This window comes from Aquarana catesbeiana, linkage group LG01 (assembly GCF_042186555.1).
Source record: "Aquarana catesbeiana isolate 2022-GZ linkage group LG01, ASM4218655v1, whole genome shotgun sequence".
NCBI lineage: Eukaryota > Metazoa > Chordata > Amphibia > Anura > Ranidae > Aquarana > Aquarana catesbeiana.
In genome coordinates this window covers 897,951,588-897,974,763 of record NC_133324.1, presented here as the reverse complement: position 1 = coordinate 897,974,763, position 23,176 = coordinate 897,951,588, and the positions used below count along the sequence as shown (strand labels likewise).

The 23,176-nt window shown below is 43.4% G+C and overlaps 1 protein-coding gene across 1 annotated transcript in view; it reads left to right on the top strand.

Moving 5' to 3' along the window:
• MAEA (macrophage erythroblast attacher, E3 ubiquitin ligase) overlaps positions 1-23,176 on the top strand; it is a 142,695-nt gene extending 119,519 nt beyond the window's left edge. Inside the window, exons 6-9 of the mRNA XM_073610940.1 lie at positions 5,369-5,477; positions 6,763-6,896; positions 12,560-12,755; positions 21,051-23,176. Coding sequence (XP_073467041.1) covers positions 5,369-5,477; positions 6,763-6,896; positions 12,560-12,755; positions 21,051-21,146 — 535 coding nt within the window. The 3' untranslated portion in view covers positions 21,147-23,176. The remainder of the gene's footprint in view (positions 1-5,368; positions 5,478-6,762; positions 6,897-12,559; positions 12,756-21,050) is intronic.

Below are 23,176 nucleotides of genomic sequence, written 5' to 3'. Positions count from 1 at the left end.
AATGCCGCCACTGTGCCATCAAATGCAGCCACTGTGCCATCAAATGCAACCACTGTGCCCCATAAAATGCAGCCACTGTGCCCATCAATTGCAGCCACTGTGCCATCAAACGCAGCCACTGTGCCCATCAATTGCCGCCACTGTGTGGCACCTGTGCGCCCTTAATGCATGGGCCGCCACTGCGAGATAGCCTACCCCTGATCTAGGGGAACAATAAAAGAAAATATATTTACCTGATCCATTGCTCCTCCCTGCATCTAGACCGGTCCTGCAGCTTCTGCACCCCATGCATTACCAGTCTAGAGTCCTGACGTTATCAAGACCAGAGCAGGGTCTATAATCCTGCTTTGGTCATGAGGACGCTGTGGGGAAGTGGAAGTAAAACTTCTCACCTAGACAAAGCATACTATTTTACCCTTGCAGTTCAGGCTCAGCTCCCCCACAATGGGGACTCATTTTCCAGTGTCAGCTGTCAAAGGTGATTCTTGTTACTTTGAGGACATTTCCTCTCACTACCTGTTGTCTTCTAGGCCAGGAAATGAGGGTGAAATCCCTCTCTTGCAATACAGGTGATAAAAAGATATTCTAACCCTTCTGCACTTTGTCAAAAAGCAGGACAATCCATACTGAGAAGCTTAAGGTGGTTGTAAAGGCTGAGGGGTTTTTACCTTCATGCATCCTCCACCACCTCTGCAGCAGCCCCCCCCCCCCCCAATACCTGAGTCCCATCTCAATCCAGCGATGTACACGAGAGCAGTGGCTCTCCTGAATCCCTTCTGTCTCAATGGCCGAGACAGCAGTGGCAGCCATTGGTTCTCGCTACTGTCAATTACAGCCAGTGAGCCAATGAGGAGAGAGACGGGGGTGGTGCCAAGCCATGGCTCTGTTTGTGAATGGACACACCGAGCAGCAGCTCAGGGACGAGCCTGCTGGGGTGCCCCCATAGCAAGCTGCTTGCTATGGAGCACTCACAGAAAGGAGGGGCCAGGAATGCCGACGGGGGGCCTGAGAAGAGGAGGACCGGGGCTGCTCTGTACAAAACCACTGCACAGTTCAGGAAAGTGTAAAATGTTTGTTTAGAAGAAAACCTGCCTTTAACATCACTTTAAAATGCTTAGGTAGAAGCTACCTTCAGTGAAAATGGAATGCAAAAATTATAAAAGTAAAAGATGAGTGCGGCACCACCTTCTCCAGACTCCTGAAAATTCCTTTTGGTCTTTTTTAATATCATTATTATACAGGTTTTATATAGCGCCAACAGTTTGCACAGCACTTTACAATATACAGTAAAGGGAGAGAGTAAAATAATATAAGAGGGTTAGGAGGACCCTGCTCTTGAGAGCTTACAGTTTAATAAGGAGGGGCAAGTGGAACAAAAGGCGATAACTGTGGGGGATGAGCTGATGGGAGAAATAAAATATTCAGTTGTTCGCTGAAGGAAGAATAGGCTTTCCTAAAGAGATGAGTTTTCAGGGATCGCCTAAAAGTGGACAGAGTAGGAGATAGTACAAATGGTAGGGATGGGGGAGAGGGGATGAAGGCAAGTTCTGTGCAAACAATTGATCAGTCTACATATTCGATTTGAGACTAGCATCAAACAAAAAACTGACGAAAGTTCGTCCATTAATCTGACCGTGTGTACAAGGCTTAAGGCTGGGATGCCATTAAAGTTAATGTGGGTGTAAAGGAAGGCGTCCCAATACTTTTGGTAATATAGTGTACATCTGTAGTGTTTACTTATCTCTCTTCAAAGCTCTAAATGCCATGTCTTTCTGCTGCTCCATTCCTCTGTTATCAGCAGAGTCACTTCTGACAAGTTCTCCAAAACAGGAGATAGCAGCTGGATATTTGCGTCGTTGAGGGAGCTTACAGGTAGATAAGCAGAGAGCTTGTCTAGTCACAGTACAGTTCTGCATATTCCTTCATTCCTCTGTCTATGTGCCTTTCCTCCAATCAGCTCTCACACAGTGTAAACCCAGAATCCACACCCACTGCTGAAACAGGAACAAGGATTTCTAACACGAGCTGCACTTTACAAAGAGTGTAGAAAGGGAAAGACAGCAGATATACATGTAAACCTTATGTATGGTTTTATCTCTGTGTATCATCTGAGGCTGTTCACTTCACTGGGTATATGTGAGTGTTTACATCCACTTTAAGTTCTAGGTGGTGGGAGAAGTAACCTTCAACATTCATCTATTGTTCCTCTTTATCATATTATTGTCTAAGTTCTAATTTTTCTAAACTGCAGTTTTTTTTGACTCATTACCTTCAGCTAAGTGTCTTTAAAAGTTTGAAAGCAATATGCCAAAAAAGAAAACAAAAACACCACGGTGTATAAAATAAATAAAAGCGAAGACTGTAATTTAATTTCTTAATTGATCTTTAATCTATATAGCTTTCTCTGTATATGGTTGTTACGCCTTCCATATTCAATTAGAATATTAGAGGGGGCTGTTTACCGGTCGCCACTTCATCAGCATTGGGCCCCCATGTCTGATACCTCTAGCTGTGCCAAATTACACTCAGTGTGTTTCTGTTATTTCCATTCTTTTCCTCCCAGTCTGCCGCAAATAAAGATGCCATTACCGACTTGTTCGCTATAATTAATAAACAGTGTGATTGCTGCTCTGCACAGGATTTTTGTTTCTTCAGTCTAAACACAAATTAGTAGTAGTAGTAATATGAAAATCCACCTTGATGGACAGGAGGGTAGCAAAAGCCTGATCTCTGTTTCCTGGGGTGAACGTCTTTTATATTGTACAGCCTAAATTAAAGGTAGAAATTAAAGAAAAAAATATTTTTTTCCTATTGCTAGCAGTGGGGACTGTACTTTTATTTAATGGGGATCAACTTAAAGGATCACTTCACCATCACTCCCTTTTCAGCTTTGAATAGAAGTTGGTAGGTTTAATGACCAGCTTCTTTTTTACTTACTGATGCGCCCTCCCTGATGGCATCATGTACTTGCACATTACGGAACACTTACCTCTGTGTGTGCCCTCCTCAGCAGTGCTTTGTCTAAATCTCTAAAGCTAAGATGGCAGCAGTGGCAATGGAGTGAAGGTGGTTCACTCCATTGCCAATGCTGTCATCTTCTTCACCTCTAAAAATATATATAGTGTAGCGCTGTGTGTGTAAATGGTAAAGGGTATAAAAACAGTGGGTTAGGCTCGAGCCATCTCTTAATGGCCAGCAAATAGACAGAAAATACTTCAAAATTAAATAAAAGTGACTCAATACAATCAAAAGTGCACTATATGTTATAAAATGACATGTAAATTATATTTTACATACATATTACATTTTTTGCGATACTGCACTGCTTACTGATAATTGCGCGGTCGTGCGATGCTGTACCCAAATAAAATTGATGTCCTTTTTTTCCCCACAAATAGAGCTTTCTTTTGGGGGTGTTTGATCACTTCTGTGGTTTTTATTTTTTTGTGCTATTAACATAAAAAGACCGACAATTTTGAAAATAAAAAAAAAATGTAAAAATCAAATCTCTTCATCAATTTAGGCCAATATGTATTCTGCTACATATTTTTGGTAAAGAAAAACCCAATAAGCAGTTATTAATTGGTTTGCGCAAAAGTTATAGCGTCTACAAACTATTGGATAGATTTAGGGACTTTTTTTTTTTTTTTCTTACTAGTAATGGCGGCGATCAACGATTTTTAGCGGGACAGCGACATTGCAGTTGACACCTAACTGACACTTTTGGGGACCAGTGACACCAATGCAGTGATCAGTGCTAAAAAAAAAATGCACCGTCACTGTACTAATGACACTGGCAGGAAAGGGGTTAACATTAGGGTTGATCAAATGGTTAAATGTGTTCCCTGGGAGTGCTTTCTAACTGTGTGGGGAATGGTTACACTGTAGAAAGACAGAGATCCGTGTTCCCACTTAGCAGAAACACAAGATCTTTTTCTTCCTTACTAGCAGAACGGCGATCTGCCTTGATTTCATAGGCAGACCGCCGTTCTGCCTCTCTCCGAATGATCGTCTAATTTCCGGCGGACATCGGGTTCCGCCAGACCCACTGATTGGCTCCCACTGTGTCCAATCACAGAAAAAAAATAATCACGTTCAGGTACATGATTTTGCACTTAAGGGCCGCCCTACGGCAGTAAATGTACGTGGGGCGGTCCTTACGTGGTTAATTAACAAACATGTTACTTACTTGCTCTATCCAATGTTTTTTTTACAGCGCAGCCCCAATCCTCCTCTTCTCGGTTCCCCCACCAGTGCTCCTGGCTCCTTTCCCCTGCCGAGTGCCCACCATAGCAATCTGCTTGCTATGGGGACATTCGCGAGGGATTGCACCCGAGCTGGCTCTCTGTGTCCAGACACACAGAGCCTGGCTCGGCCCTCCCTGCTCCCTCCTCATTGGCTATGATTGACAACAGTGGTGAGCCAATGGAGCTCTCATGCACATCATTGGATAGAGATCAGGCTCAAGTAAGTGGGGGGTGGGGGTGCACTAAGGTAAAAAACCTTTACTTCAACTTTAAACTTTAATCCAGAGGATGCTTCCAGAGGAGCAGAGGAGCACGTACTCATCTTCTCTTAGCTCCCCCACTGCTCCATTCAGCTGTTGGGAGCAGGAGAAGCTGCCACATGTCAGTTGCAAATCTCACTAATGTCATACCGTACATAGAGCTATGGACTCTCCCCATGTGATAGAACTGGTGATTGGCTGTTTTTATGATAGAGGCTGCAATAGGAGCAGCCAAAGAGTGGTGGCAGAGGTAGAGAACTCACGTGGAGTTGTATAATGCTTAGCTGTGCAAAGAATAATTGTATAGATAGATTCAACAAAATTGCTGGCTTCATTGAGAATGAATGCAGTCCATCCTTTTATCAGCACTGATGTTCACCTAAGTGTCCACTTAACAGCTTAATGGATTGCAGGTTCCTCATACAATTGCCTCCATTTTATAAAATGGCATTTAACGAACAGTGGATAGATTAAGTAAAGAATATACGTGGCTGGAGGAAGGTCTTGCTACTTGGCTAACAAAGGAAAAAAATTGGAGTATGACACCAACCTATGGCTACTGCAAATTGAATAAAACTTTGTAAGAAATTTGCAGTAGCTATAAGTTGGTGTCATACTTCATTTTCCTTTGTTAGTCTTGTAGTCCTTGGTGACATCCACCATGATAATATTACACTTTTGTTAAGCACCACTACTTCATACGGAATCCCAGGACAGCAATTCTTGTTTCTTTTAGGTCTTGCTACTATTCAAACATTGCTTTAGTGGTAGGGGGTCCCAGTGTCACTATTTTGAGCTTAGAAGAAAATATTATTTTCTCATTTACATTTATTATAATATCTGACTCTTCCTCTGTTTTAGACATGCAAGGAAACATTTTAGTCAGGCAGAAGGAAGCCAGTTGGATGAAGTTCGACAAGTGATGGGGATGTTGGCCTTTCCTTCAGACACTCACATTTCACCTTATAAGGTACGAATGGTCAAACTAGAGACCTACATAGATCCAACCTGATAACCTGCCTTATACCTAATGTTACCAAAGACATTCCAGAAGTAAACAAATGATCAGAAATTGTTTCTTCTGCAATGGTTATCTATGGTCTGACTGACACTGACAGAACCAACATTTAATAATGAAAAGAACTTATTGACTTTGCATTATACAAAACACTGTGCTTTGGCCTGGTGTCAGTAATCAAACAATCAATCAAACCTCAATCAAACAATTGTTACATGTTCTGTCACTGACTTGTGTTATAATGATGGATCTGATCCAGGCAGTGATCATCCATTTTGTCATTGGTTACCAATGTACCCAGCCTAACCACGTAAACTGCACCCAGAAAATTAGTGCAGGCATCTGGAGGTACCTTTTATATATAGCTTTACTCCTCTTCAATGGCACTTCAGAAGCCCCAAAAAATAACATGCTCTGTTATGCAAATAGGTCTGAAACATAAGTCAGCCTCCACCCTTTTTTCCTTTCCTGTCTCCCTAGTGAATAGTGCGACTGCTCTCAATATAAAATTATCAATAGCGAGCGGTTGAAGGTGCAGGAACAAGTCAAGTTTAGTTCCTAAAGTCAGTGTTTGCAATCTAAAGAGATTCTGCACATGAGTCTCCTGTGATTGTTTTTCCAGTTGTTAAAGAGGAGTTCCAGTCAAAAAAAAAAAAATTAAAAGTCAGCAGCTACAAATACTGCAGCTGATGACTTTTAATTGGACACTTACCTGTCCCTGGGTCCAGCGATGCGGGAGATCGAAGCCCCGCTCGTCTCCCCCTCCGTTCAGCGGCGCCGGCATTGCAACTGTGGGCGCCGGACTGTGGCTTCACAGCCTGGCACCCACTGCGCATGTGCGGGCGGCGCTGCACGCCGTGATAGGCTGCTTAGTCACCTGGGACCTGTACTGGGTCCCAGATGATTGACAGGAGGGAGGGAGCAGAGCCGAGCCCTTCCTGTGCCGATGGGGAAATGATGTCACCAGCCCAGGCACTGGAAGAGGCAGACTACGAGGGACCCCCTAGCAACAGGCATTTAGAGGTAAGTAAAAAAAAATATATATATCCAATTTTTTTTGTATTTTTTTTAAAAGATTTTTCAAGTAGTTTTTTTTTTTTTTTGGGTGGAACCCTACTTTAAGGAAGGAAGGTGAGGTGCATTTTGAATATTTTCAGAAAGGCTTTTAATGCAGAACATAAATAGGATCACTTGTCACTTTTTCATACTTTAACAAAATTGTTTCCTCTCCATTCAGGATCTTTTGGACCCAGCTCGATGGCGCATGCTCATCCAACAGTTTCGATATGACAACTATAGACTACATCAGCTGGGAAATAATTCAGTGTTTACTATAACTCTTCAGGCAGGCCTCTCTGCTATTAAAACACCGTATCCTTTTATTACATTATAGTGGTATCTCCTACCACCTCTGCACAATCTGTATATTTCAGCTAATCGTACATATTTTAAAGGAAGTGAGATTTCCAGTTTTTGATTCCTCCGGTTGGCTGTTACTTCTTATTATGTCAACCAGAAGTTACCTTCGGGAGTAGAAATGTGGGAGAAAGGTTTCTTGATTTTGTATTCCAGAGTTTTAGGTTTTACATTTATTGCTTTACTTTTTCAAAACCAATGAACTTTAAAAAAACAAAAACAGAAAAAAGATATAGAGGGACAATGAGATAAGACCGATTAGATAGAGGGAGTGAATATAGGTTGAATAGACTATAATAGTACTTCCCCTCATAGTGTTGGGGTATGCTCTTCCAGGATTAGAACCTCTGCTCCTTAAAAAAGAAGTATGTGTTTTATTTTTTTTTAACTTCATCCTTTTCCCAGTGAGCTACTAATACATAAAAGTCTTTCCAGCCCTCTGAGAATTGCATCCTTTCTGTTAAAATCAAGGTAAATACCTGTTGAAGGGGCCACAGTCTGATTGTTATGCCGACAATCTTGTCGGGATCCAACCTCTTTCCTTCTCATCTGTTTGATGATGGCTCTGGGCTGTCTGCTCTCCCTCTTCTTCTCCTCTCACACTGCACACAGCTCAGATCAATTCTCTTACAGACGGCCTCTATCTGCACACTGTGTAGCTGGATTCTATGCTGCACTGAAAAAACAAGACTTACCGTATTTATTGACCAAGGATAAAAACACACATACTAGAGATAAAAATGGGGGAAGGCTCATCATGGTAAAGGAGCTGTGAAGTCCAGCAATAGGCAGTCCTAAGGGTAGTCCAGTGAGCACGGCCGTTATTCCTGGTGGTTTCTCCTTGCGCCCCCCCCCCCCCCCCCCCCCTTCTGCTGGTCGGCTGAGATCAGTTTCTTCAGGCTGTTCACTGGACTACCCTTAGTACTGCCTATTATTGGATTTCACACCACCTTTACCATGATGAGCCTTCCCCCATTTCTATCTCTAGTAAGTGTTTTTATCCTTGAGCAATAAACAAGTCTTGTGTTACTGCACTTGGAAGCGCCTTCTGTTTGTTCTTTCCTTTGCCAGAGGAATGCTTCCCTCTTGGAGTGCTATGTGGCACAGCTGTTTTTATCTGGGAAATTCACAGGTCAGAGCTGCAGCATAGCGGGCAGCTACACAGTGTGCAGATAGAGACTGTAAGTGAATTGATCTGAGCTGTGTGCGAGAAGCAGGTAGGAGGGGAGAGGCGTTGTGCTGACTGTGCTCAGACCATGCTCAGACTGTGCACAGTATGGGGATGTGAGAAGGCACTCAACAGTTGTTTACCGTTCAGTAGGTACGGCCACATCTTCCAGTGGAGGAGGGACAGAAAGAGGGGATGGATTGCTGGAGTTGTGACCACCATACAGCAAATTGACGTGATAGGAATCTACATGTTAGAATAAGTGCCCTTGCTGGTAAAACAAAAGGGGAGAAGAAAGAACAGCTGATTCATGATTATGGTAATATTTTGTTCATTATGTAGCCTATCCCATACTTCTCCTTTAAGATTGGCTATATAATGAAGTGGTTTGAACGTCTTCATGTGAGGTGTTAGGTTCAGCAGGAAAATAACAATTGGAATGATGATGTCATCTTGAAGGAGGGCATTTCTTTCTGATAACCAATTTAAAAATCTTTGTGTCTTCCTACATTACTTTTGACGAAGACTACTACAGGTGTGTCAAGCAAAGAGGATGCCCAAAGATTGCTAGAAATACTATAAAAATGTAATTCTAGGCATATGAATCAAAATCAATTCATGCATAAAAAAGGATAAAAGAACTAGTATAAGTAGCTCGACCTGTCTTCAGTTTGCCTCCTATAACCATTGTACGGTAGCACTTAAACTGGAGGAGGGAGAGGCAGCACTAAGAGCCAATCAGGCTCTATTGCATGACCTTGTGCTGGCAGTAAATATGCTGACAGGAGGACAGAGCAGAGGGAACAGAGGGATGAATGTGCTGCTTATCCTTTGTAATCCAGCCGTCATGCTGGGGTGGGTCTGGGTCCTGCTGTAGTGCTGTAGGTACAGAGGAGATCCCAGACCTAGTTATGCTGCCAGGCAGAGGTGTTTCAAACACAAGACTGGCTGTAGAGACATTTCTTATAAATGCATTACAACTATGTTTTCAGTTGTTTGCAGAAGACTTCTTGAATATACACTATATTACCAAAAGTATTGGGATGCCTGCCTCTACAAGTCCATGAACTTTAATGGCACCCCAGTTCATAGGGATCAATATTGAGTTGGCCCACCCTTTGCAGCTTCAACTCTTCTGGGAAGGCTGTCCACAAGGTTTAGGAGTGTGTCTATGGGAATGTTTGAACATTCTTCCAGAAGGGCATTTCTAAAGTCAGGCACTGATGTGGACGAGAAGGCCTGGCTCACAGTCTCCGCTCTAATTCATCCCAGAGGTGTCAAGTTCCTCCACCCCATTCTCGCTCATCCATGTCTTTATGATGGGCCTTGCTTTGTGCACTGGTCCAAATCATTCGCTGGGGGGGGAATTATGTTGTGGGGCAGTTTTTCAGGGTTTGGGCTTGGCCCCTTAGTTCCAGTGAAGGGAAATCTTAAGACGTCAGCGTACCAAGACATTTTGGACAATTTTATGCTCCCAACTTTGTGGGAACAGTTTGGGGATGGCCCCTTCCTGTTCCAACATGACTGCGCACCAGCGCAAAAAACAAGGTCCATAAAGACATAAATAAGCTAGTTTGGGGTGGAGGAACTTGACTTGCCTGACCTCAACCCGATAGAACACCTTTGGGATGAATTAGAGCGGAGACTGCGAGCCAGGCCTTCTCGTCCACATCAGTGCCTGACCTCACAAATGCTCTTCTGGAAGAATGATCAAACATTCCCATAGACACCCTCCTAAACCTTGTTGGACATCCTTCCCAGGAGAGTTAAAGGGTGGGCCAGCTCAATATTGAACCCTACGGACTAAGACTGGTATGCCGTTCATGTAAAGGCACGTCCCAATACTTTTGACAATATGGGAACACTTTGAACCTCTGGCAAAAGCCAAACCTTGGGTAGCCTTTAAGTTCTGCCACAAGACTTCTCACACATTTTTCACCCAGGCTTCACGTTCTTGTCACAGACATCACCTAGATCTGCCCTATTTTATATTTCACGGATGAAAACTAAAGCATTTGGGAGGCAGCATACATTATGATATCCGATGTGCACATTTTCTCTGCAGTTCAGCTAAAATATCTCACAGAACAGTTTGAACTAATTGCTGACCTGAAAAATCCCCGAATATCTCACCAGCCTGGAAAAAAAAAGCCTCAGATTGAGACGTGTTCCAAATTAAGGATTGACTCAAAATGATGACAATAAACACAGTTTTGAATGTAAAACACGATGTGCTTCCACCCAGTGATTTAAATGAAGGATAAAGCCTTTGTTTGTATTTGTGATGGAAGTAATGACATGTATAGAAAATGCTGTACTGTATTTTGCAATTGTTTAATGCAGGGCTTTTTGGCTCCTTTGCACCTTTGTCACATAATCAGGTTATACTTTGCTGTTCCCTATTTCTGGCTTTATACCGCAGCAGTTTTCAAGCAACAGCAAGCAGCTTTTATTTGCAGAAATATCTAAACAAATCAAGACAACCCACCGCCAGCAGGTTTCTGTTGGTAGTACCTACCATTGAATGGTGGTAGATTAGTTCTTGTTATTTTTTTTTAAATGAAAAGCTGGTTGAAATTGCCTGAAATGAACTATAAATGTCCAGTGTAAGCCCAGTGGGAAGCTCCCATCCTGCTGCCAGAACACTGTATATATGTATGTATATACAGTTCATACAGCCCATGCAGCCCCTGCATCTATTAGTGAAGTAAACAGTTTGTTTGGACCAGCTTGGTCAGTTGACGGGTCCCATGGTGGTAAACAAGGATTCTGATATTGATTTAGATTGGTCATCAGGACGTGAATCAACCCAGCAGAGACGCACACAGCACTAAGAATATGATAGTGGTTCAAACCCTTCACCACCCTATCCAAAATCTGAAAATAGGTTTATTATATGGCTGGAAGAAAGTACATAATATGCGCTCTTTACCGTGATATTAAAGTCACATTTTTTTTTTTTTTTATTAACCACTTCCATAACGGGCCTATTCTGGCACTCCTCTCCTACATGTGAAAATCATCTTTTTTTTGCTAGAAAATTACTCAGAACCCCCAAACATTATATATGTTTTTTAGCAGACACCCTAGGGAATAAAATGGCGGTCATTGCAAATTTTTATCTTGCATGGTATTTGCGCAACAATTTTTCAAACGCCTTTTTTCATGATTTAAAAAATAACAAAACAGTAAAGTTAGCCCAATTTTTTGTATGATGTGAAAGATGATGTTACCCCGAGTAAATAGATACCCAACATGTCATGCTTTCAAATTGCGCACACTCATGGAATGACGCCAAACTCCGGTACTTAAAAATCTCCATAGGCGACGCTTTAAAATTTTTTACAGGTTACATGTTTAGAGTTACAGAAGACATCTAGTGCTAGAACTGTTGCTTGTGCTCTAACGCACACGGTGATACCTCACATGTGTGGTTTGAACAGCGTTTACATATGTGGGTGGGACTTGCTCATGCGTTCGCTTCTGAGCGGACAGGGGCGTTTTAAAAATTTTTTCTTTATTATTTTACTTTATTTTTCTTTTTTATTTTTACACTTTCTTTTACATTTTTTTGATCACTTTTATTCCTATTACAAGGAATGTAAACATCCCTTGTAATAGTAATCGTTCGTGACAGGTCCTCTTTATGGAGATATGCGGGGTCAATAATACCCCACAGCTCTCCTCCAGGCTGGAAAGCATGAGATCAGGAAAAAAAATCCACGTTCTCATGCTTGCCAGCCGCGATCGCGGCTTTGTTTACATCCGCGTCATAACATCGCGCCTGGGCCTCCGGCGGTCATAAAGATGACTGGTGACCATCTGGTCACTGGAAATCTCTATGGTCGTCATCCGGCGGCGGACGATTCTTTCAGCAGAATGGCCGTCATCCAGATGGTGGCGGAAGGGGGGGGATGTCCCCTCCTGTCGCCTGTAAGAACGATCAGGTGGTGGAACTGCCGCTATGATTGCTCTTATGGTGCACAGAATCGCCGGCTGAAAACAGAGATATCTGAATGATGCCTGTAAGCTGCAGGCATCATTGAGATATTCCCACTGGTATTCAAAGACGTCATATGACATCCTTGGGCGGGAAGTGTTCAAAATAAAAATTATGTTATGGTATTGCACAGAGCAATCCCGTACTACTTTTTTGGTGGTCCCCCAACGCTGCTCTGTGCTTCTTTTTCCTCCAAGTGCCCCCTCAGTAAACCATGTGCAGGCACGCTCCGTAGCCAGGCTGTATGCATCCATAGACACACACAGCTTGGCTTGGCCATACCCCTTCAATCTCCCTCCTCACAGGATTTGACCGACAGCAGCAGGAGTGGGGCAAAAAAAGTAGTGGGAAAAAAAATGTTGCCTTTATAACCACTTTAAAGGGGTTATAACTGTATTGTGTTTGTTTTGTGTTGTGAATGACATTTATCCTTGACCACATTCCTAACAGTCAGTGCTACAAAGAAGATGGGACTTCTAAGAACCCAGACTGTCCAGTGTGCAGCAAGTCCCTGAACAAGCTAGCTCAGCCTCTTCCAATGGCACACTGTGCCAACTCCAGACTGGTGTGCAAGATTTCAGGAGATGTCATGAATGAAAACAACCCTCCTATGATGCTACCTAATGGATATGTGTATGGGTACAATGTGAGTATTGTATGGTCTTTTGGTGTGAACATGGTAGTGGAACAGTGTGGTGCTTTGTGCACCCTAGCAGGCAAAGCAAGCAGCTTTGCATATACAGATGCATCTCATAAAATTAGAATATCATCACAAAGTTAATTTATTTCAGTAATTCAATTGAAAAAGTGAAACTCATATATTTTATATAGATGCGTTACACACAGAGTGATATATTTCAAGCATTTATTTATTTTAATTTTGATGATTATGGCTTACAGCTAATGAAAACCCAAAACTCAGTGTCTCAGACAATTAGAATATTACATAAGACCAATTTAAAAAAAGGATTTTTAATACATAAATGTTGGCTTACTGAAAAGTATGTCCATGTACAGTATAGTATGCACTCAATACTTGGTCGGGGCTCCTTTTGCATAAATGATTGCTTCAATGTGGTGTGGCATGGAGGCGATCAGCCTGTGGCACTGCGCAGGTGTTATGGAAACCCAGGTTTCTTTGATAGAGGCTTTCAGCTCATCTTCATTGTTGGGTCTGGTGTCTCATCTTCCTCTTGACAATACCCCACAGATTCTCTATGGAGTTTAGGTCATGTGAGTTTGCTGGCCACTCCTGGGTCTGGGCTGCGCACGCTCGCTGCTGGTGGCCCGCTCACAGTGGGAGCTGATCTGTGGGTACCATGGGCTCGATGTCCACCGGCACCCACCAATCATTAGCCACAGAAGCAGAACGTCAGGTCGCCATTCTGCCAGTACAGAAGGCATAGATCCTGTGTCTCTGCAAAGCAGGGACATGGAGCCATGCCTTCCCCTAGTAAAAGCACCTCCCCCACTGTACAGTTAAACACAGGCTAAGCACACAGTTAACCCTTTGATTCCCCCTGATGTTCAAACCCTTCCCAGCCAGTGTCATTAGTACAGTGACAGTGCATTTTTTTCACACTGATCACTGTATTAGTGTCACTGGTTCCCAAAAAGTGTCAATATCCGACTGTCTGTTGCAATATTGCAGTCCCGCTATAAGTTGCAGATCGACGCCAGTACTAGTAAACAATAAAAATATCCCATAGTTTGTAAATGCAGTAACTTTTGCACAAACCAATCAATATACGCTTATTGGGATTTTCCATCCCCGTCTTTCAGGACAGCAACAATGAGAGACCCTTGGCTCCTCCCCTTCCTAGAAAACACTGTGCCAGCACATAAAATTCCACTTCCCCCTGCCGGACTTCAGTTGTTTGTGTTTCCGCCGGTGGGGAGACAATGTTAGGAACCTGGCCAGACAGTCAGGGAGACTGTGGCTTTGAAGCCCTGTAGGGGAGGTACATACCTGACCGCACAGTTCGCAACCCCATCTTCACCGAGTGCGGGCGGAAGATCCGGGGCCCACCATCGCATTTACAGGAATGCAGCAGGGAGGCAGCTCCGCTCTCCCTGTACACGGGTGCAGACCGCATTGGAACCAGGTGGGCTGAGTGACGGCGACGTCATTTTCTGCAGAGGGCAGATGTTTCCCTTTGAACCGCGACTTCCGGTTCCGGGTCACGGTGCTGATAGTGGGCCAGGCGCAGTCTAAAGAGGAGTCGGGAATGCGGCACAGGCAGCGTGAGACTCCACAGCAGCTGCGGCCATGTATGAAGCGGATGCCCAGACAGCGCACAGCGATGCTAGCTCCAGCCATCCAAAGGTAAGGGTACCCTGGGGAGAGGTCCTCTTTATCTAGGATTTCCCCCCTCCATGCATGGTTCCTTGTAGTGGGGGGGGGCCCTCTGGGTGATCAGAGGTGGGGGGAGGCTCAGGTCCTTACCTCTTTTTAAAAGGCCTGCAGCACTCCCAAGGGTTGTAACCTGTATGACTAGGGGTGAAAGGTGATGTTATTTATTTGTTCTTACATCCTTGTTTGAAAGGTTTCAGCTTCCTACTAATCCCTCCCCGGCTCCCCAAATTACAACCCCTCCACAAGCACAGGGCTCTGCACCTTCCCAACCGGCCGCCACTGCTACAGATGGAGCTAATGAGACCTCCAGAGAGGAGTCTAGGGAAGAGCCGGATAGTGCCACCTCTGGTTCCCAGGAGGAATCAGAGGGAGAGGACCAGGACTGGGATTCCAGGAAACCCTCAAGATTTCAGCTTTCCCTGGAAGAGGTAGAGGACCTCTTGGGGGCAATTTACACCACCCTTGGAATTCAGGTGGATAAGAAACCCCTGACACTCCACAACCAGATGTACAGGGGCATTGGGGAACTGAAAAAGAAAGTTTTCTCAGTCCATGATGTCCTGGTAGAAACGGTAAAGAAAGAGTGGCAGGATTCTGAACGGAAACCTTTTTTCTCTAGATCTTTGAAAAGAAAGTTCCCGTTTTCAGAAGATCCATCCTACATCTGGAATAAAAACCCCAAACTGGATGCTGCCTTCTTCCAGGTCACCAGAAATACAGATCTGGCCTTTGAGGATATGGGAGCTCTCCTAAAGAAAACCTGGGAATCAACCATAGGAAATCTGAAACCAGAACTGACTGTCACAGTAGTGGCCCGTAACCTGGAGCATTGGCTTTCCCAAATTTAGGCTCATATTGAAGCAGGAACCACCAAGGAAACTATATTGTCATCTTTTCCTACTATTCTGCGAGGAGTGGCATATATAGCGGATGCGTCCGCAGAGTCTGTCCGCATGTCTGCCAGAACTGCAGCACTAGCCAACTCGGTCAGAAGAGCCCTGTGGCTAAAAACGTGGCGGGGTGATAGTGCCTCTAAAGTTAAACTGTGCGGGATCCCATTGATGGGAGATTTACTTTTCGGCCCAGGTCTAGAAGCTGTGTTAGACCGCACCTTGGACAAAAAGAAATCCTTCCCGGTTAAAAGCAAACCACCAGTTCAGACAAAGAAAGGGTTTCGTCCACAGAAACGAAGGAGGGCCCCCAAGCCTGAGGGGGAAAACAAAACTTGGGGCCAAAGGGGCAAGGGCAGAGGAGGCGCGATTTTTTGTCCTCCTGAACAGCCCCGAAAAAGCCAATGATGTTCCAAACATGATGGGAGGAAGACTGGGGGGCCTTCCTCCCACAGTGGTCTCCTCCAGTCAATTTATCTTGGGGATCATAAGGAGAGGGTACCGCCTGGAATTTACACCCCCACGAAGACTCCTTGTCACACACCTTCCCAGGTGTGCGGAGAAGGCAGAGGCCCTACTGGGGGCGTTAAAAGAATTGGAGGAACAAAACATAGTACGCAGAGTTCCAAAGGGGGAGGAAGGTGGGGGTTTTTACTCACACATATTTATGGTGCAAAACACCTCAGGAAAATACAGACTGATCCTGAACCTAAATCTCCTGAACCAGTCTGTATCCCACAAGAGGTTCCGTATGGAATCGATCTTTATGGTCAGAGCCTTGCTACCCCAGAATTGCTACATGGCGTCGCTAGACCTCAAGGACACCTACCTCTACATCCCTATCGCAGAAGCTTTTCAGAAGTTTCTCCGTCTAGCGGTGAACATAGAAGGAGAAACAATCCATCTACAGTTTCAGGCACTTCCATTCGGCCTATCCTTGTCACCCCCAATCTTCACAAAGGTCATGCCAGAAGCCATGGCCTTTCTGCGACTCAAAGGAGTCTCAGTAATTGCATATCTGGACGACCTGTTCCTCAATGCAGCATCTACGGAACAGTTAACCAGAAATCTGGAACTGACAAAGAAAATCCTGACAGGTCTAGGGTGGCTGCTGAACCTGGAAAAGTCCAGCTTGATTCCATCTCAGCACATTTGTTCCCAGATACATCGATGGAACCTAGCGGCCTGGCTATAGAGGAAGGGTTATTAAAAACCAAGGGATTTTCAGAAAGGCTGATATCCACTCTCCTCAATAGCAGAAAGAAGGAGATGTGCTTGATCTTCAAAAAGGTCTGGGTACGCTTTAATGACTGGTGCGCAGGAAACTCCTTTGAGGTGCAGAGCTCCATAGCAGTTTTGGAGTTTTTGCAGTGCAGGGCAAATAAAGGGTTAGCCATGAGTACCCTAAAGAGTTAGGTATCAGCACTTAGTTCATATTTGGAAAAGCCTCTGGCCGCGAACCCTTGGGTGGTCAGATTTTTCAGAGCACCAGGAAGGCAGAGACCAGTTCAAGGCCCACCCTTCCCCAAGTGGGACCTATGTTTGGTCTTACAGGGCCTAACGGAGCCACCATTTGAACCTTTAGAAAATTTTTCAAGGATCTTACTTTCATGACAATATTTTTGGTTGCAGTGACAACTGCCAGGAGGGTCATCGAAATAGAGGCTTTATCAGTCAGACCCCCTTTTTGTGTTGTATTTTTGGATCAGTAGTTTTCAAAATGGATCCGGCATTCTTACCTAAAGTGGCTTCCAAGTTTTATAGAAGCCAGGAGATAGTTCTACTCACTTTTTGCCCTAATCCCTCAGGAGAAAGGGAGTTTAAATTTCACAATTTAGATGTAAGGGGATGTATCCTGCAGTACTTAGAACTGACGAAAGCAGTAAGGAAGATTCTTTTGTTTATTTTGTTTTCTGGGGCAAGGAAAGGGTATAAAGCGTCTCGAAACACTATTGCCAGGTGGCTCAGGGTAACCATTGGCCAGGCCTATACGTTACCAGGGAAAGAAGTTCCTGTTGGTATAAAAGCACACTACTAGGGCTATGGCGGCTTCGCAAGCGGAAAGGGCTGGAGCGACAACCAGAGCAAATTTGCAAAGCAGCGACGTGGTCCAGTTTCGCCACCTTTGTAAAACATTATAGGGTGTACCTGGTGTCGTCAAATGAGCAAGCCTTTGGGCGAAAGATTTTGCAAGCCGTAGTCTCACCCTAAGTGGTAAGTGCTCGCCTATCCTCTCATTGTGGCTGTCCTGAAAGACAGGGAGGGAAAATTAAAGTTACGCTTACCGGTAACATCTTTTCCAGTAGTCTTTCAGGACAGCACTAGTTACCCACCTGAATTTATGGGGGGTCTTGAGGAAGACCTCAACACAGGTATGGTAGTAATATGTGATGGTATGTTATTAATGTGTTCTTGTATCTCCCCAGCTGGCCGGAGGTACTCTTAAAAAAAAAAACTGAAGTCCGGCAGGGGGAAGTGGAATTTTATGGGCTGGCGCAGTGTTTCCTAGGAAGGGGAGTAGCCAAGGTCTCTCATTGTGGCTGTCGTGAAAGACTACTGGAAAAGACGTTACTGGTAAGCATAGCTTTAATTTTTTTACCAAAAAATATGTAGCAGAATGCATATTGGCCTAAATTGATGAAGATATTCAATTTTTTTTCAATTTTTTTATTGGATATATTTTATAGCAGAAAGTAAAAAAATATTGTTTTTTTTTTTTTTTTCTTAAATTGTCTTTTTTGTTTATAGCACAACAAATAAAAACCACAGAGATGAACAAATACCACCAAAAGAAAGCTCTATTTGTGAAAAAAATGACATACTTTTTTCTTTTTGAGTACAGTGTCAGAGGAGTGCGCTATTGTCAGTTAAAGTAACGCAGTGCCGTATCGCAGAAAATGGCCTGGTCATGAAGAGGGGTAGAACCCTCTAGAGCTGAAGTGGTTAAGGACTGGTATACTGCAATATATCACATTTCTTTTTCTTGGTGTTAGGTATCCTTTAAAGAGAACCTGTAGAACTTGAGGAGACGATATGCTGTAAAGAAAGAGGTGGCTCCTGTGAATAATTTTGGTTGGGAATGGGTTTGGTCCGGTGCTTTTATACAATGTTCCTTTTCTGCATTTCCATGGTAATAGACAGCAGGGGAGCACAAAGCATTAGATTAGCCTTATAGGTCGTGCTCCCAAAATACACTAAGAGCTTTATTGTTTGAAGACTGTGTCCACCTCCTTTACCGTCTCCTCTGCCTTTATTGCTTTATTTGCTATTTGAATCAGAACTCCAGGCAAACAGTTAAAACATATATTGAAATACATCCTTTATATGCTGATTATTGTACCTTAGAAGGGCTTTGTAATTTTATGTTGGTAATCTGGTGATCTGACGCACCAGGCATGCCAGGCAAGTGGTACACTTATTTCTTGGTTCATCAGTGCAGCATCCTATGTCACTTCTCCACCTTCAACTTGCTCATTGGAATATTAATCAACATCATTGCCTCTGTCCAATTAGAAGACATGAGAATCTGGGAAGTAGTAAAGCTGTACCAGAGAAAGGCCCCTTTCACACTGACGGACCGATCAGGTACGCCTGTCAGTTTTTCAGACAGACCCGATCGGATCCTCCATTGCTCTCTATGGAACGGCAGATGTTGGGACATGTGTCCATTGACATCTGCTATCATCCGATCCTGTCTGCTAAAAACAGAGATGACAGTCGGATGGAAACTGACAGGCGGTCTGTTTAAATCTGACTGCCCCATAGAGAACAGCGAGCTGTGACCGTGTCCGCTCCGCATCAGCAGACTGGACACGGACCTGTCATCCGCCTGCTCAGCGGAGATCAGCAGAGAGATCCCCCGCTGAGCAGGCGGATGCGCTGCCAGAGTCCGCTCCCTGTGAAAAGGGCCTAATAATGATCTTTCTGGCTGTCCATCATAAAACTGTAGTGAATGTGTCTGAGACCTGGATTGGACTCAGCACCTGATAATGAATGAATAGAGGAAATCAAATTCCTATGGGGCACGGTGGCTCCAGTGAGGCTGCACTCAGCACAAACAGGATACCCCTGAACCTGAAAAATCCAATTAGAGCGCCAGACTAGAAAACTGGGAGTCCAAAATCTTTTAATGATTGATTATCTTCATTAAAAAGTGTTGGATTCTAGTCTGGCACTCTCAATGGACTTTTCACACGTCAATCATAAAATTGGCTGTACAAAATAAAAATAAAAATCTGCTGGCAGGTAAAGTATATATTTCAACTATGGATTTTGAGTAAACCTTACTCCATTTTAAAGCCTATCTCCAGAATAAAAACAAATACCCTCCCGTGGAGTGGGGTTGCGCCCCCACTGCAAGGGTTAAATACTTGTTTATGTGTAGGGTACCGGAAAAAGCAGTTTTACTTGCCTGATCCTCCAGCAGCCGGCGCTCTCCTCTTGTCACCTACACCCTGCCTTGTTGACTGTCCCTCAGCATCATCATGTACAATGCACAGCAGTTGTTTTTGAGAATAAGCATCTGATTATAGCTAGTAAAAAGTTGGGCAAAGAGTCCAAGTCCTGCCATAGGTTGTACAGTGCACAGCAGTTGTTTTTGAGGGTAAGCCAACATCTGACTAGAGTTGGAAAAATGTTGGCCATAGATATAAATTTCTGCTCAAGATCCAGAAAACACTTGTGTTTGCACATGCCTTAGCTACAGCTAATCACATGGTACGGGGTGCTGTGATTGGCCCAAGTACCATGTGATAGCTGTGGGCCAATCACAGCTTACTGGCTAAGGAAGCAAATCTGTTATGAATCATATTAATTCAAAACATCTTTTGTTGACGTGATCATGTGGCTGCACCTAGCCTTTAAACTAACATTTCAAGTGGGAATGTCGCAGAGACCACTAAAGGCACTGTCATTAGACAGTGGAATAGCAGTTGGTGGAGCTTAGCTATGATGTTAAGGTAAGGTATTTAGGCACCAATAATAAAGTAAACATAAATCAAAGAGAGGTTTGCAGAAACGGTTTTCTAATACAGGCATCTTGTGGTGTTTGTTCATTAGTACAACATTTAGATTTAAAAAGTTTAAAATTGAATCAGGTTACTTTTAACTTGGCCTAGGCTTTTGATTAAGTTCCGGTTCACACTGATGCAAGTTCATAACGAATGTGATGCGTCAAAAACATTCTAAATTCGCATGTCATCCATAAAGTCATTGTTTTCAATGACCGTCGTTCACATACATGCGTTGCGATTCCCCTACGAATGCGATGCTATTAAAAAAAGGGTCTTGTGCGAGTTTACAGTGTTGCGTTGCGAATTTAGCCTCCATAGACATCAGTGTAAATCGTTCTGGAATCGCATTGTTGGTTCAGATATGTGCGAATTCCACCACACTACTCTCCACAAAAAACAGGAAATACACAGGAAGTTAGCACCTTTTTTTTTTTTTTCCATTATGATTCCATTGGCTAGAACATCAATCGCAGCTATGACCAACTCCTGAAATTCGCGTTAAAATCGCGGTAAATTCGCAGTAAAGTCGCACCTCACACAGGACAAAAAAACGGAACAAATTCACAGCGCAGCAGTGTGAACCGGCACTTAAGTACTGGTAGACATTTCAAAATATGTATTGTGGAGTAGTGTTTATTTACAGCAGGACTTATACTCATGTTTCTTTTTTTTTTCCTCTCCAGTCTCTTCTCTCTATTCGCCAAGATGACAAAGTAATTTGTCCCAGAACCAAAGAGGTCTTCAACTTCTCGCAAGCCGAGAAGGTCTACATCATGTAGAGCTGTCCCCTTGTGCCTCTAGAGCCTGCTGAAGACGAGGCAGGCGCATCACACGCACAACTCTCACATTCATTGGTTGCATTTGTCTTTTGCGGCCAAAGATTCTAAACAAGCAACAATTACCACTTCAAGACAACATCTTACACAACAGAAGTGCAAAAACATAATAAGAAAAAAAAACATTTGTACTTTAGGAAACTAAAACCTTTTTGATTCTGAGCAATTTTTTTTTGTAACGTACAGTCAAGACGGATGCTTCGGAATAGTTAATTTGTTTAAGTTAGATACTTTCCGGCCCTACACGGAGATGCAGCGTTCGGCTGCTCCATCAAGTAGTAAAGGCTTGCGTTTATTCTTTGTGCAAGTTTCGGGATCTTATCATTCATATTGCTGCCTTATTCCTAGCTTTCGGAATGTACACCCGTGGACATACATACCACAAACTGTTCTGTGTTTTCTACAGTTACCAGGAATAATCTTAAAGGGGTTTTCCACTTTAATCAAAAAAGTTGACTTCTGCTTTACTGGCTAAAGCATTTTAAATAGTAGCTTCTCACCTGTTACCAATTACTTTTTATAGTAACTAAGTAGACTCCTACTATAGCTTCCTGATCTTACTAGGACCAACATCTTCACCCGCCTAATCCAGACTTGTACTGTAGTCATCTAATTAGCAGTACATCTTTGGACTTTAGCCTGTTAAGATTCATGGGCTCTGGAGGGTAAAGATCCACCATGTTATTAAATGTAAGATTTAAGAGTAGCTAGGAGGTTTTTATATTGATGAGCAATCCCATTTACCTCTGCAACAACCCACCTGCACTACGTATATACCAGGGGTCTACAAACCTTCTAAGCAAAGGGCTAGTTTACTGTCCTTCAGACTTTAGGGGGGCCAGACCGTGGCCTTCGAGATTACAAAATGCCCCACCTTCAGTGGGAGTAAACCATCCCCCATCATTGGTGTAATTGGGAGGAATTGTGCCCCATTGTTTGTGTCATTGGGAGGAATTGTGCCCCGTCATTGGGCCCCATTGTTGGTGTCATTGAAAGAAATTGTGCCTTCACTGGTGTCCGTGAATAAAATTTTGCCTCAAGGGCCGGATTAAAGCAAGCAAAGGGCCACAGTCTGGAGACCACTGGTATATACACTTCTTTACATTTTGACAAGATTATAATAAAAACTTGATTTTGGAAAAACCTGGCGAAGCATCTCATCCATGGCCATGTAAAAGGTCACTAAGCCTAGATATATTCCAGTATGCTGGAAATAGTCTTGTGACCAATATTGGAGCATTTTTATAAGGAAAGGGGTATAAGCCCTTCATCAGGTATGCTGGGTTGCTGTAAAATATGAATGCCCACCATGGGTTGTACAGTGCACAGCAGTTGTTTTTGAGGATGAGCCAACATCTGACTTTAGCTGGTAAAATGTTGTCCATAGGGTTAAAGTTCTGCTCATCTACACTTGTGTTGAGCTTTTGCACATGTCTTGGGCTAGCTTGAAGGCATTTGTGTAGCCAACCTTTTGGGGGAAAATTGGCTAGCAACATATGGCTGGATGGCTTTCCTTGTCCCAAGAACAACTGGCCAGGTTATCTGCAATAGTTTTAAGGCTACTTGAGTGACAGGTTTGGACAACAGTCTAATAATTATCCCACAGGTAGCATTAGTACATTATTCTATTGTAAACAGCAGATGACAAATCCAGACATTGCTTACATGCACTGTGTAGCATTACTCTCACTCTCCTTTGCAGAGAGGAGCCTAAAGCAGAGGTCCAGACATCTGATAAAGTGGAAACTGTCTTGAATATTTTAGCCATGACACAAGGTAAAAAAGCCACGGTTCTGTTCTAGTAGCGCAAGATTCTTCTTCATTAACTTTCCGGCAACAACCACAAACATTTTAGTCCTTTACAGTCTTTAAAAGATAGTGCTGTAGAAATTTGTATTTAGTGCTTATATATATATTTTTTTTGCATGTTGGTGTTCCTTAGCTAATAAAAAGAAAATATTGTAAATTTGAAA